The sequence below is a fragment of the Atta cephalotes genome (genome assembly GCF_000143395.1).
Source record: "Atta cephalotes unplaced genomic scaffold scaffold00040, whole genome shotgun sequence".
Lineage (NCBI taxonomy): Eukaryota > Metazoa > Arthropoda > Insecta > Hymenoptera > Formicidae > Atta > Atta cephalotes.
Window position 1 is genome coordinate 1,468,114 of NW_012130104.1, and position 16,640 is coordinate 1,484,753.

Genomic DNA, 16,640 nt, shown 5'->3' on the forward strand with positions numbered 1-16,640 from the left:
CTTAAGTTTGTTACGTAACCTAAACCTAAAAACCTAAAATTAGTTAATTATTAGACTAATTAATAAATAAATGTCTATCGTACTATTATTACTATACTAATTGTTGCAGCAACCAATCTTTTTTTTCAGTGTATGTAATAAATTGTATTAGCGCATCTTAAGTAGTTTTAAGATACTAATACAGTTCTGTGATTGATTCGTAATATTTTAAGACTGTATTTAAAATGATCTTAAATATAAGAACCGACTATGAATATCGGCAATAAAAAAAACCTAGTATTTCTTTTTATAAAATACTAGGAATGATAGCTTTGTCAATAATTTTATGTCTCTCTACGCTATAGTTGATAATGCGATAGAGTTACGTTAACGAAAAAAGGGCACTCGTGAGAATATATTATAACCGACAACATATAACGAAACAATACTTATTTAATCCCGCTATTTCTAGGTCTACGATTATTTCACCTCGCAAGTTCACGCGTGTTAAAACTGATGGAGTTCTTGTAAATGCTCCTTAAATGCCACTTAGACATCCCTTATAAAAATTTAATACTGGAAGGTATGAATTAATTTGATTATTAAAAACATTATTGTTCTTAACAATGCTTTTAATAATAAAAATAAGTAATTTTCAGTATTATTAAAAAAAACTGAATTAAATTGAATTTTTGTAAGGCCAGTATTAAATTGAATTTTTGTAAGGAATTCGATGCAGAACCATTTCTTCGTGGTTACTCACAAATAAAAAATGAAAATTAATTAAAACGCAGAAATGAATTAAAACGCAAGTATTGAAAGCAATTTGCTACTTTGACGATTACAAAGAATCTTGCCTATTTTGGATTCTTCACATATATAGTAATGAATCATATATTAATGGATAAAGGAATGAATAGATTACATCAAGATATCCATTGAAAAAAATGACAGACTCAGCAAATTGTCTACAAAAACAACCAACAAATAAAGTTGCTTTTTTAAAAAGTAATTAAGGTAAGACTAAGGTAAGACGGTAAGATAATTTTGAATATAGTATAATTCGGAATGAAATAAAATTTAAATCCAACTTTCAAAGTTCAAGTTTAGTAATCTTGATTGACATTGTGTTACTGAAGAAAGTATTAAATGGGAAAAAAATCAAACTTGAACTTTAAGAATTGGATTCAAATCTTATTTTATTCGGAACTATGTTCGAAATTGTACTACTTTATTTTATGTTTCATTTATATCAATTAATTCATTATTCATTATTCTATTCATAAAAATATTACGGCACAGTTACCAAAAAATAAATGAACTTTATATTTTAAATTAAAATACACTGTTAAAAAAACAGAAATTTGCTTCCGTTATATGTAATGGAAGCAAATTTCAAATAGATACATTAAAAATATTTGATATTATCAATGAAAATAAAGTAAGTAACTTAAATTTAACTTTAATTTAAATTTAACGTTTACTTACGTTAAATTTCATGCAAATCTATAAAAAGTAAAGTTTAATAAAAAATGCACTAAAATTTACTTCGTAAAATTTTATAAAAAGTACATTAAATTTCATATACGAATATACTTTTCAGTTGCAGATACATTAAATATAATTTAGTGTTATAAAATTGAATTCAATTTATGTAACTTAAAAGTACATTAAATTTCATGACATTTTTAACAATGTATATGTATTTACAAATGTGTCTAATATTGCAATACATCTCGGAACGACATGAAAAGAACGTCTATGGAACATTTTGATCTTATAATATAATATTTCATTTTAGCTGACCTTCGTTATCGACAAAAGAATCCACATAAAAATGGGCAAGATTCTTTATAAAATCCGATCGAGATTAGTACCGTACTCATTTTCATCGCTCGTACGATTTTAACGCGCAGTGAGCTCACGCGAACCGACTCTTCTCCCTGACGTTCGTGACGTTCGTTCGCGACAGAAGAAGGGTTCGCTTTATCTATTTATTTATATGCTTGTGGGTTGCCTACGACACGACGAGGGAAAGTGCGTATCTCGAATCATCGCGTCACGAATTACGTCAAATCACACAACTTGTTTTATGTATTTAATACTGGAACGTTCATTCAAATGCTTAGATTTTATAGGCTTTAATGCTGTCGCGACGCAATATGGCACTTGGATTACGCGTGTACATCCATTGTTTGTAGGTATTTGCTCTTCTCTGGACTATCGCTGTTAACGAGACAACTCGAAGGACTAAGCGGACGTAGGAGGTATATCGCAATATCTCTTATTTATTTTCAAATATAAACTGTTATTTGCCAGTTACTTTAGATTCGTCGTTAATTTAATAATGCGATAATATGAATGAAAGTCAAAGGTGAAGCAAACGGCTCGTTATCAAGAATTAATTATAATTATAAATGTCAGCTTAAAAAACAAATTGAAATGTTTTATATTTTAATTTTGTATTTTATATATTTTTAAAAAATTAAAATGTACGTAATTGGAAGCAACAGTATAAACTCCGTAATTTTATTTTCTAGAAACTACTGCTTTCTCTATATCGTAAATGCGATATATTTCCTTCATTCACTCGTTCCTCCAATCGCAAACAAGCGATTCGCTGTGCGTGAATAATTTTCACGCCCAACACGATATACCATCGGTGTTATTTCTTGATATAAAAAATTATTCGGAGTGATGTTGTCGCGTAAAACTTGAGAGGAGCTCGCGATTAAGCGTCCGCGATGATCCCAGGCAGTTTAGTGGAATGAAATTGGTTTTACTTTCTCTCTTTTTCCTTGCTAATCCTTGGTTCGCTTTTGCGCGAATGCGGGTACGAACGATTAATTAGCTCCGATTATATGGAGATAAAATAGCTCTCGACTTTTAAACTAAGCGACGAAGCGATATTTTTCACTCTGCAACGCGGTAATAGTGAATAAATCGTTCATTACTAAGCTTTTTCTTTTGAGTCGCGACACTGACCACTTCGTCCTATAAAAGTAAAAATGCTCGATCAAAGCAATAAAGGGATATTGGATTTCGAGATGCCGGAGTAGATACGCAGCTAAAAGGAAATAATCTCTATCTTCAAACTGAGAAAATAGCTAGAAAGAACGAAACGGAAACAGTTTCTGTCTCTAGAAGTGCTTTGCGCGTTATCGAAGCCGCGATGGTTATCAAATGACGCTTCGGAAAAATGCGTAATGACAAAGATTTTCTCGTTATTAATACTCATACTTAATGGTACAATGAAAGAAATTAAGACTAAAAGATTAAAAAATATGAGACGATAATAAATTACAAATTATCAGAAAAATTATTAGAAAAGTTATTAGAATTATTAAAAGAATTAATTATTAGAAAGAAAAATAGGAAAACAAAAATGAATACTTGCAATTCCTTTCAATTAGCGATATCTAACATCGTTACTGCAAGAATAACTTACGACTCAAAATATACAAATTAGTCGCCTTTAGTAGAACATTTAATTTGCAACTGTTGGAAATTTTCTTTACCGAGATAGGGCTATTTCTCTAAAAGTACAATCCAATTAGCATCACGAAAACTTTCAACAGTTACAAGCTAAACATTGTGCTAAAAGCGCTCATTAATGTAAACAACAAATAAAATTTTCAGACAATTTTCACTTATAAGCAAAACTGAAATATATAAATAAAAAACGAAGATAAATGCACACGGGAGATTTTTCGTCGCGCCGCGACTTCCCGTTTGTCCTTCCTCACGTTCTATAACTGAAACAAAGAATTAAAATAAAATAAAACTTACCGAAAATTATTAAGTATACCAAAAGACTCGAAGCTTCGATCTTTGCGGCTCTACCCGGCCGCGAGTAACGCCCGAAAGCAGGATTCCAGATACGAGCGTATCAGAGTCCTACGGTGTTTCCTTAAGAAGTTTGTTACACGCTTTTTTTTTGGTTTCTTTTCATTTTTTTTTTCTTTCATTTTACGCTAATCTCTACATGACGGAACATCGTTTGACGTTGTACCTATTATCTTGGTCCACATTGTTAATGCTGAGTACCTTGAGGAGCTTCTCAGTATCCTTGAAGCCGTGCCTGCCGCGCTGCTGCTGTTTCATCAGCATCATCGTCGCCGTCGCCGTTTTTTTCTTCTTCTTCTTCTTCCGCTTGGTCTGCGGCAACGTCAGCTCTAGCATCTGCTCGAGCCGCAGGCGAATAGGCCAACCGGCGTTACCATCCTCGGTGTCGCGATGATAGCTGTAGCTCGACGTGTTAGGCTCCTGCTGATCCCGGCGCTCCCACCACCACGGGTTCTTGCACGTCTGCTGATCGCGTTGCGACTCCTGATAACCGTCCTCCTCGGCCATCGGTCGTCTCGGCTGCACAAAGGAGTCGTGAACGCGAACCGGTCGTGCCAGGGAGGATCTCTTCTTGGCTGGCGTCAGGTGCGCTGACTGATGCCTCGCCAAAGATTTGCTCAGACTGCCTCTCGTGCTCCGAACTCTCCTGAGTTCGTCGGGAGACATCGATGCCTCCTCGTCGAGATACAACTCCGCACTCGAGGCTGGTAGATGATAATTACCGCGAATCCGATGATTAACGGCGACGGCCTCACCGTCGTTCTTGTCGTTATTGTTGTTACTGTAATTATTGTTGTTGTTCCCACTGCCGCTGGGGCAGTGGCTGTTGTCTACGTGACGACACTGTTCGGCGCATTGCAGACAATCGTAATACTTCTCAGCAACGTGACGACGCATCGAGAAACGATCACGCATATCGGTGCAACGTCGACGTTCGTTGCTCACAATGACGCTACCGCCTCGTACGACTTGATGATGATAAGGCTGTCGTCACACCTCCTGCAGATATTTGAGAGGGCAGAGAATTTCCTTGTAGAGAACGTCGCCCTCCTTGCCCGTGTGATCAGCGGAACGCACGTCCGCTGCGCATCTTACCATCGCCACCCCATCCATTTCTTCGCCCACTTGGATCACGATCTATATATGTATATATATATATATATATATATATATGTATATATATACATTGTGTAACGAAACGAAAAGATTAAACTTTTACATTCGCTTTCTCAAAGTAGGGTGGGGCTATTCTGTCAATTTCAAACTTAAACTAATATGGCGGCAAACAATACCTCTTTGCAATGTCGTGATTACAATTACTTTATACAATCATGATTGCTTTTTGAGAGTACAAGCACGACTTTAAATATTCAATATGTACTGTTCAGAAACATTATCACAAGAAATGAACAAAAAAGCTCTACCCTGTAAAAATTCTTTTAAATGTAAAAATTTAATAAATATTGACGTAAGTAAAACTAAGGCAATGCGAATTGAAAATCTGGTGATTTTTCTTTTTAAATACTTCACGGATTGTTTTAAACAATTTTTAACACCACGCAACGCACATAAATACCTGATCTCGTAGCAGAGTTTGATCAGCCAGCTGCAAGTTGCGTGTGACCTGAAGAGTTCTTTGACCAGATTCCACCCGCATAACGTACGCACTTGGAAAATAACCAATACGGCCACCAAGACATTTGCCTTTCCACCAATCTTTCTCAGATTTGTCGATTACCGTGATTTTGTAACCGGCCCTGTAATTACGTACGTAAACCAACATTCCGCAATCAAACACACGAATAGTATCGAACATTAATTGGAGCGTATATTAAATTAGTTATAATTTGTTATAATATACGAGCACGAGAAAAGAGAATAATCTAAACGAAATAGTTATTCTTGTGTAATAAATCGTGATATACAATATATTTATTACAAAAGCAAAATTTTCCTCATATTTTAATTGTTAATATCAGAAAAGGGTGTTATAAATTAAAAGACTTGCTTTTATGTTCGGGAAAAGTAAAACCGATATCATTACTCTTATAGTTTTTGAGGTGAAAAATATGATGGTGCTAGTTAAAATTACGTCACATAATGGGAGTAAATAAAAAATTCAAATTTAAATCGAGAAAAAAAGCTTGGCGTTGCAGTCATTCATAAGACAGATTAACACGCTTCATGTCCTAGGGAGAAATAAAAAACCGGATCGACGTCAATTAGACATTGACAGACATCTAAGTGACACCTAAGTGACACCTAATTGATGTCTAATCGACGTCAATCTGATTTTTATTTCTCCATGGAGTATCGCCGATACACAGTGTATTACCATCATGTTTTTTGACACATTAAAAATAGAAAATAAATATAGAATAAATAAATATAGATAAATATAGAATATCTTATAAAAATGCTATATATTTTTGCTTAACAGCAAAAATATTTGCAACTAGGATAACAGCCACATTCTTCTAAGAGTACATGTAATCTTTTTGAGATCATAAAACTTCTCATTTAATTAAAATCTAATATCATTATATATTAATAAAAATTATCAATAAAAATTATGTTTCAGGAATTTTATTTTATTAAATACCTACAGTTAATGCATAAGAAAATTATACTCTCTCCTTCGATCCCCGAATCATCTTTTATATCTTAAAAAGTTTAAATGCTTATAATTCAAAAATTAACTTTAAGTGCTTATAATTAAAAACTATTATACTCTCGACATTAGATTCGTCTCACAAATGATTTCGGAAATCTGTCCTTAAACATTATTACGGTCTTTATGGAACACCCTGTATATCTGTTTCAATATCAATGAATCATCTACGTTAATTCACGCGAGATTATGTAACAAGCCGCTTATATATATAAAAGTAATTACATACTCGATTTTATTTAATGTTATTATGATTTATTTAATGTTATTATGACGTCGATATTATTATTCCTTGCCACTTCGTTCAATGCTATTGCACAAATACAAAATTGAAACTTCGCGTTCCAAATCGCGCGAGAAGATAGCGTCACTATGAAGTTAGCTGCGTATACAAGGCTGCGTTCCGTTTCACGCATGATGCGCATGATGCATCATTTATCCTTGTTTAATATTCAGTGAATAACAAGGATAAATAATGCAGCATGTGCATCATGCGTGAACGGAACGCTCAAGTCACGTTCCCTATTTCAAACTGACTCGCTTCGCACCAGCGCGGCGCAGCGGTGTATAATATTCATATAATATTCGTTGACAACAATTGAAACACAACTGTTTTGTTATGCAAAATGTAAACAATTGCTGCGCCGTTATCGTTATTACCGGAACTATGAAAATATCGCTTTTCTGAAAAATCTTGAAAAATATTGGATGTGTTCAAGCCATCTATAAAGCAGCTAGCCTGTTCGCCGAGCAATTGAATGTGATTGGTTGGATCTATAAGTAACAACTAATCATGTTTATTTGCTTGGCAAGTAGGTTAGCCGCTTTGTAAATTTGAATGCGTTCATTCACTGGTCCGCGCGTTATCCTGTTTGCCAACTCGGAGCCGACGGGAGTGATGGTAATAGCATTTTTCACTGGCAGAACTGGTGCGCACTCAGTGCACATTAAAGCTGTTGTAATTAACTTAATCTGAATGTAAAAGTGAGATATCTCAGTTAATAAAATATCCCATAGGTGCATCCAGAAGCATGATCGCTTACTGAGCATTTAATGATCTCTTGTACCTGTTTGGTCTATATTTTTACATCTAATGGAATATGCCAATCAAATGCAAGAACTCATTAAACGGTGAGCGGTTGTGCTTCTAGATAATCTAGATGCACCCATTAGGCGCGTTCAAATTGACAAAGCGGCTAGCCTGCTCGCCGAGCAAATGAACATAATTGGTTGTTACTTATAGATCCAACCAATTCAACCGTTCAGTAAGCATGCCTAGATATTTTGTCGTCTTGAACTCGTCCATTGACAGTATGAAGTTACGTTGCCCGCTGTCAATCATCCAGATACTCTGGATTCAATCAGCGTTTCTTTGCGTTTTCTTGCAATTTATTCGTAACAGGTCTTGCAAGTGTCAGCCTTGTCAGAGTTGTCGGATTGAGTGACGGATGATGATTTCGAACCGTGAGTTGTGCGTGAGTCGAACGTACATGATCGTGTCTGATGCCAGTCATCCATCTATCCGTCCGCTTTCTGTTCGAATTTGTAAGTGTACCTAGAGCCTTGAGGAAATGTGGAGGAGAAAAGCAGAATTGACTGACAGAAGTAATTTCGATAGGATAATGGTCGGCGAGTAGCGTGCCATTAATACGTATTTTCTTGACGTCTTCGAATTTTTGACATACTTTGAGCTCACAAATGTATACATAAGTTGATTTACGAGATTCTTGTAGTAGTGAGTATCTAATTTGACGCGAGATCTAGCCCATTTAATGAAAAATCCGCCGTTGAATACTGCAGTTTGCTACATTTAGCGGGACAGATTCATCAAGTAAACTCCGCGCGATCATTGAAGTTGTTGAATAAAGTTATATCGTGTCATATATACCTATGATAATTTCATCGAATGAAATCCATGCGACCATATCGCTGAATAAAGAATATCGCGTCAGTAATATGGATTATTCTTATAGTTTGGAATGCTATAGAAAATATAACTGGCGACGATTATATAGTGATCTAATTGAGACATAATTGTATTTATTAACTTCGCTATTACATTAAAATCAGAGTTAGGTAAGTTAATGTTTTTTTTTAATTGAATAAAGTTAAAGTTAATGGCTTTATAAAATTAATAAAGTTAAGTTAAAAGTTGAAGGAATAAAAAATTAACGTAAGTTAGTCAATATTGAATTAACTTAAGTTTAAAAAAAAGTTAATTTTGAAAAAAATTATTTTTTAGATCAAAATGTCTTAATTTTTCTTAAAATGAGATTAAATAACTACAATATAGATTATTAAGTAAATTAAATTTTTAATTTTTTTATTCATATGTGATATAAGTACATACACATAACGATATAATTATATAAATTATAAACTTTGAAAAAACAGTCAGCACATAAAGGAGATACAAGATCAGTGATTACTTTTATAAGTCTTAAGTCATAAGAACTTGACCAATTACAATCGAATGCGAGAAGAATATTTGACTGTAATTGGTCAATTTCTTAAGGCTTAAAACATCTATTATAGATCCGGACTAAGGCTTACGGCATAACTGCATAAACCAATCAGAGGGCTGTATTAGCATCTTAAGAAATTATTTAACATGGTCTTAAAATATGAAGAGATTACGAATATACGCCCTTAGTCTTATTATATTTTTCTAAGATATTTAAAAGAGATAAAAAAATTGTTTAAATTAAAAAAAAGTTAAAATGTTAACGTTTAAAAGTAACTTAAGTTAAGTTAAAATTTAATACATTTAAAATTAATTAAGTTAAACTAAAAGTTATTAACTTTTTAACTTTTTTTTTAACTTTTAATATTTTAACTAGTTACTACCCAACCCTGATTAAAATGCAGCGAGCGAATAAATCGTGAAAGTGCGCGAATGAATCAACAGTGTCATTTGAAACAATGAGCAATCTTTATAAGTTTATTAGTTTATCTAATGATAAGTGTATGCTAATTATTAATTTTATGAATTTTTAGGCTGAAAGGATAAGCTAGAATCAGCGGAGTAACAGAGAAGAAAAGGAGTGAAGAAGCAGCTGGCAGTACATCGACTTGGTAAGTCAATTAATTAATTAATTATTTACGATCAATGTCGCGTCATTCGCAATACTTTTTGTCGTTGCATGCAAGAATTTTAATAATGGAATTACAAATACTTGCGTGCGGAAGAGTGTTTAAGATACGTACATTGTTATAATTACTCTTAAATTATATTTTTTTAAAATTATAATTGCACAAATTACTTGTAAAATAAACTAAATATTCCAAATAATTTGAATAAATCTGATCTTATAATTAATTACATATAATATTTAAGTACATATAAAAAAAAATATATAAATGTATAAAAAAATACATAAAAAACAATTATTTCAGGCATATTTTATCTTTTTGAAATAAAAGTATTCATGTTTATAACTAACTATTAGATTGTTAATATGAGGGCTTGTAAAAAGGGATGGAGAAACGCTGGTTTTTTCTATGCTGTATGAAACAAGTTCTTACTTAAGATCCAGCTCGTCTGGATGTCGTGCCTCGAAGTTGTACAGAACAACGTAGAGATTATTCGGTGGCAGAACACGCTTGCCGGGTGGATTCAAGTGGTTCTGATTATTGGTGTGTGGCGATGGACACGGCGACGTGCTCGCCGACGAGTATGACTTCTCATTATCGTCCGGTAGCTCCATACTGGACATCCGAATGGCGTTTCGCACATGTTTGTGCATTCCGTGACTCTGACCCGGGCTGCAGGGTGCTGGAAATAACATTTGCACGCGAACTTGCGGCTCGTTATTATTGTTCAAAGACTAATTAGGCTGACACATGTAAAATGACAATTTCGCGTTTTCATGTAAAATTGAAGTTTAAGTTCTTAAATATATTCTGTATCATTTTCTTTTGAAGCAAATAATTGCAGAATTTATCTAGATAAAACGCAATTTTTATAAAAAAAAATTGTTTGCATATAAAAACTTATATATGTATGTCTTAAATTCATTAAAATTTATTTTGTTTTTAACTTTTCTCTCTACGTGTATCAGATTTATATTACGAATTACTATTTATATTACTATAAGATTACGTGTACCGATTTGCAAGTTATAAAATAATATATAAATGTTTTAGTATTTTGCATTTTATTAATATTAATAAAAAATTTAAATTCTTTAAGAATTTAAATCCGAGAATTAAAATATAAATTTACAAAATACTTACACGCGAATAATTGAGAACGAACAAATTTTATTAACTTTCGCAACCCAAATATTTTTCCGTAACTAAATTCTTAAAACATTCAAGTTTAACTAAACGAGCTTTTAAATAGTTTTATCGAAAGCTCTCTTATAAAAACAATCCATTTTACATGTACCAGTCTAATATTAGGGTAACTCCGGTATATATGCCGCATCTATCAGAAACTTAATTTATTAAGTATTATTTACTATGTTTAAAATAAACAAACTATATAAGTAAAAACTTTGTACTATTATGGAAAAAATTGGAAATCCGAAATATTTTTTTTTATATTAAAAAATGAACTTTTTAAAATCTTTGTATTTTACTGTATATCCCATAAAGGTGAGATATATGACTACTCCATAAAAGGAGGGGAGATATGTATGGCTCATGAAAAATTTACAAATAATGCATATAAATAATAATATTTGTAAAATGACACGATAACTAATAAAATGCGTTTATAAAGTTTTATTAAGGAATACAAATGATAAATGTGTATATAAAGTATAAATAATAATTTTCTCACATATATTACAAGTGTTATGATATGAGGTATATATTTCATGTAATGAGTTTATTGCATTGAATTCAATCTGCCGACTTTGTATACTTTGGGCATAAATCCCGCCCATTAAAAATGCCGTATAATCCCAAACAGGTGGGATATACAAGACAACAAACAAAAAATATAAGAGCAAAGTACTTGTATTTTGTTATACAACATGCTTTATTATTCCTCTACACTCATGATCACGAAATAACCGTTAAGTCTTTTGCACGTCCTACAGTAATCATTTTATGTATTATAATTTATGATGGCGCTACTCAACACAGTGACAAATATCGATTCAATTCACAATAATTTCATTAATATTAACAGTAAGAAACTGAAATCATAACACAATACTAATATAACATAAAGGCATGTAACAGAGAGTAGTTGCGGGAAAATTACCCCCACTCCTTCTATTTTTTCTGATTTCTGCGGCGTAAATCCCAGCGCGGCGTATTTGCCGGAGTTACCTTATATATCACGATATTACGTTTGCGGTTACTTACACAGCCTGTTGATACTGCCACTGTCAGAATGTCGAGGCGGTGTGGTTTCTCTTGCACCCGCGGCATAATAATCCCGCGGACGACGCACGTGCGCAGTGCCTTCCGGAGAATCCAGACTGAGGCTCTTCATCCGCAGATTCAGCCTCTCGCGTCTACGTTGCGGACTATGCGGTGCTTGGTTTTTCATAATTATTGGTTAGAAATGTGTTAGCCACAATAAAAGTTGCATTTTCCACGCTGACATCGAAAATTAGATATAATAAATCACGATTGATAAAAGAAATTTCTGAAATTATGAAAATCTAAGCCGTTCTGATATGTATATATCTTCTTTTAATGAACAATTTAAATTTGTTTTATAAAAAATGATTTGACGAAAAATGAAAAATAATATTTTTTTTTAACAAATGTAATAATTACGTTTTATAAAGATAAGTAGCCTAACCTTAAAATAATCTCCAAATTGATTTAGTAATGCTAAATTCCAAATCTGAATATTTAATTTCAATCTGAATATTTATTCAATTTCTACCCTTCCAATAAAATTTATTTTAAAATTTTCATTCGCGACTCTTTAATGACTACTGTAGATAAAAAATTCCGAAAAAAGAGTAATGAATAATTAATGAAATTTCTATAATTAGTTGAATGATAGATTAGTTGAATGATAGATAATTTCATTTTTATAAGTAAAATTCTTTTTTTTACAAATAAAGTTCGTGAAGGTATCTATCTTGAAAGAGAGATAATCGATCGTCAGCGTCGAATATGGAAATACTGGCTGTACGAGCAAGCAGAGCAAGCAATTTTTTTACAAATGCACTCTAATTACTTAACATAATTTATATACTGAAATAAAAAGCTTATAAGCAGCACAATATATAACGGGACACGACTCGCAACAAAATATGAAAAATATCGAAATTGCGGAAAATAAGATTTTTATTTACAATATTTACATATGCTTTCCGAAAAAATTCGCAAATAATATTCTGGATGTGCGCGCGTAAAATAATAATTCTCTGCATAACAAACCCTTTAATTCTATTATTCTAATTGTAAGTAATGTATATTTTTAATCTTCTTCTCCTAATTGCGTATTTCGACGGTACAAGTGTTATATTGTACAACGATAAATTATAACAACAAAAACTGCAATATTCGGTGTACAAAGATTCAACTGAGTCTTTTGAAGCAAAAAAAAACGAGCGTTTCTCTCGCAATGAACTTAAAGCATCGTTGTAAAGACATTACAACGTCTCTCTAAGCTTATTGTTAAATATTTACTTTCGCTCTACTGCCGATAAAAGCACGTTTCTAAAATTTTATAACACGAAATTACATGGTCAACTGTCCTAAGATTGTTTTTGTTTTGACTTCATATACTGTACATTATGAAATAGAAATAAACGAAAGAGAAAATGTTGAGTGATTAAGCAGCGTATTGGTGATAGAAATAAACGCGAAATAAATCCTATTTCGTTTGTGATAATGAAAGATATACAGTGCCCACACATAGTGGAGCCGATAAAACAGCCTCGCTATCAGCATAAAAAGCGATAATGGCTGTGTTATGTCGATTTAAATCGACAGCAAAGCACAAATTGTCTTCCGTAAGTTATATTTACATACATATGTAAAATACGAACCACAAGCTGCGATTGGTTTTCTATTCACTTAAGCAATAAATTTGTTTTTGCGATTTAATTTGTTACAGTAGTCGATATCTACGAACATATAGTTATTTTTGAAGTTTTCTATGAAAAAGTAAGATTTTTCTTCTTTAATTTAATTTTTTAAAATTCGTATTTATAAATCATTTATACTGTCTCTTGTGGAGTGAAATCTTACTCAAAAAGAGTGAAAATACTGTCACTATTGAAAAAGAGTGAAAATATTTGTACTCTTGAATAAAAATAACAGATTGTTACCCTTTTGGAATGAGATTCATTTCAAAGGAAAGAAATCTTACTCCTTTTAAAGGAATAAGATTTTATTCCTTTAGAGTGAATTTCACTCCAAAAAAACTGAAAATCTGCCACTTTTATTCAAGAATGCAAATATTTTTACTTCTTTTTTAATAGTGGTAGTATTTTCACTCTTTTGGAGTGAGATTTCACTCCAAGAAAGAACATCAACGAAAAATAACAAGAACGAAAAATATAAGAAAGAAGGCCTTAATTAAATCGATTGAAATCTCTTGAAATGATGATTTAATAATTCGCGAAAACGAATAGAAATGTAATAATAAATTTTCTTTATTCTGATATTCCTGCAGACAAATTCTTCTGTATCTTAATTTACGTTTTATGCATATTATATTTTCGAAATGGTTTATGTTTCAAAATAGTTAGTATATCGAACTGGAACTTTTATTTAACTTATATTTTAATTCAGAATGACAGCTTTTGGAACGGTGCTCTCCCGTTAAACAATCCTAAGCATGATGGATCGTCGCAAATGATCATTGCAATGTCGAATGGGTGTGTGTGTGTATGTGTATGTATGAATAGATAAATAGGCAAATACTTCGTGATGGGCGAATCAGGTTCAATTTAAAAACATGTATTTGCGCTCTTCTCGTCAATCCTGCGTGATCCTACGCTCTTTCTCTATATTCTGGATATATCTCATCGTATTTTTCCGCCTCTTCTTCGTGCAGCTAGCTAATTATTTCAGGGAAATAAATTTCCAATGATCATGCATTCGTGATGAGTTCGAATCGCGTGAGGAATCTGCTTTTCGATTGCTCCGGATATAATATATAGCAATCTATTATATGTATATAGAGCCGGATCGATACATTCGAGAATCAAATAGCCACGTTTGCGCATCTGTCCGATATTCGCTGTCTCTGTGGTCATCCATTAGCGTCTATTAATCAACGAGTGCGAAATATCTCCTCAAACATGTTACAAAATGTAGTCAAGGACGTCGAAGTATAATTAATTAACGTATAGATGATGTTATTTATTGTACAATATATAATACGGACTAAATATGTTTTAATAGACACATTTAGTCCGTATTTTAATAGAAATGGCCACTGGATATTTTTAAATATCCTGAAACATTCTAGACTTTTTAATATTTAACACTGCTATTATACATAGCCGTGAATCGCGCACAGATATAACACAAAATATTCATTACGTCCTCTTCATGTAATAGTCCTTCATGTATAATAATTTATGTAGCAATTAAACGAACGTTCAATGCTTGTTTCTACTAACAGATTAATTTTTAATCTCAGTTCGACATACTCTCAATGTTTTTCTAATGCTCATTTCTATGTAGAATTAAACTTGAATCTTAGTTTAACTCACATTTTTTATCTTCTTCTAGTTCTAAGAATTAGGACAAGATGAAAAATAAATAAACCGAGATTAAAGTTAATTTACATTAATAGAAATGAATTTTTATAATTCTGTAGAAAAAGATGAAGAGAATTGAACCGAGATTAAAGTTAATCTATATTGATGGAAACGAGAGCATAAAAATCTAGGGATTATCGGGATATTTAGATATCCGACGGATATCCAAAAATGTCCGTCAAATATATGTTTTTCTCGTACGTGGGAAGAAAATCGGGTAACGCCGAGTTGTACAAACGAATAAATAAAATCGATAGTGCTCGAGCGAAAAGAAAAATGACGAGACCGGCGACGCCACGGTGTCCTCGGGATGAATCCCGAAAGTATTTGTATCCACGGATGCACTCGCGCAAATGCGTCATTCAACCGAGACAACGCGATGCAACGCGATACGACGCATTGTCATCGTTTTTTATTGGCGCCGCGTTGTGCTTGCACGTCCATCTCGGGTGTCCTTAGCGAAGCCGACGTCGAAGGCGGTGATTCCTGCGACATCAGCACCAGAGGCTGCCCGAAGGGTCGCGTACCGGAAGTGGATCCACCGCTGCCGCGCCCTGATCAATCAAATTTCAATAACGATCACAGCGCACATGCGATCTCTTTCGGTGGAAGTCAGTTTGTCTCTGATTCACTCTCCACTCGATTTCTCAATTGATTTCTCAGTCTCAAAGTTGTTTAGGGTTATGGAATCGTCAAACTCGCACAAGTTCTCATTAAGCTAGCACAGGCTAGAAATTTCAATGTTACTGATGTTCTTCGAAGGGGGGGGGGAGGAGTTAGTTGATATTCGGTGATATTCTTTTCTCGTTAGTTGCTCCTTGTTAACTTCCGTTATTTAGGTTTTTTTTGTACCAATGTTCTTATTATGATATTATAATTTCATTTCGCAAATGTCTGTTGTAAAAAATTTGCGACTATAAAAACGAAAAGAAAGGGGAAAGAAGCAATAACTAAATGATCGTAAAAGTATCAAACATATATTAAATATTGTAATTAACTTAATCACTATATATAGAGCGTTATTAATATCTACTTAATGTGTTACATTTAATGTTTCAATTATTACGGTTACTAATACCGTTATCATCATCAGTCGTTATTATTATTACAGATATTACATATGACAGAAAACTAATGAGGGGTGATCTGGGATGGGGACTTGATAAGCCGTTCGCGATGAAAATCAAGAGGGCGATAAGCGATAAAATATTTCTCTCGTCGTCGAGGAGACACCCACGACGACAAAAATCCTGATTTATCATGTCTCATTCTTGAGACAAGAAGTCCTTCAAAACTGATTATGTTTGAAACGAAAATTGTTAAATGCACAGTTTATTGTTAAAAGAATTAGATATAATAAAACTGTTTGTTCGTTTGACGAATCAATACACTTGCACGTATTTTATATATAAAATTATTAGCGATAATTATTATTATATCTTAAATATCTA

At 32.8% G+C, this 16,640-nt stretch overlaps 2 protein-coding genes across 2 annotated transcripts in view; both read right to left on the reverse strand.

The window, feature by feature from the left end:
• Positions 1-3,940: 3,940 nt before the first annotated feature.
• Positions 3,941-4,740, reverse strand: LOC105622117. The gene has a single exon (XM_012203551.1). It carries the CDS (start codon positions 4,738-4,740, stop codon positions 3,961-3,963), a length of 780 nt encoding a protein of 259 aa, XP_012058941.1. The 3' UTR covers positions 3,941-3,960.
• Positions 4,741-4,815: 75 nt separating this feature from the next.
• The window catches only part of LOC105622118, a 47,035-nt gene continuing 35,210 nt past the window's right edge, over positions 4,816-16,640 (reverse strand). Inside the window, exons 10-13 of the mRNA XM_012203552.1 lie at positions 11,816-11,989; positions 10,022-10,271; positions 5,402-5,582; positions 4,816-4,962 (exon numbers count right to left, since the gene is read on the reverse strand). Of these exons, the coding sequence (XP_012058942.1) occupies positions 4,816-4,962; positions 5,402-5,582; positions 10,022-10,271; positions 11,816-11,989 (752 nt within the window). The remainder of the gene's footprint in view (positions 4,963-5,401; positions 5,583-10,021; positions 10,272-11,815; positions 11,990-16,640) is intronic.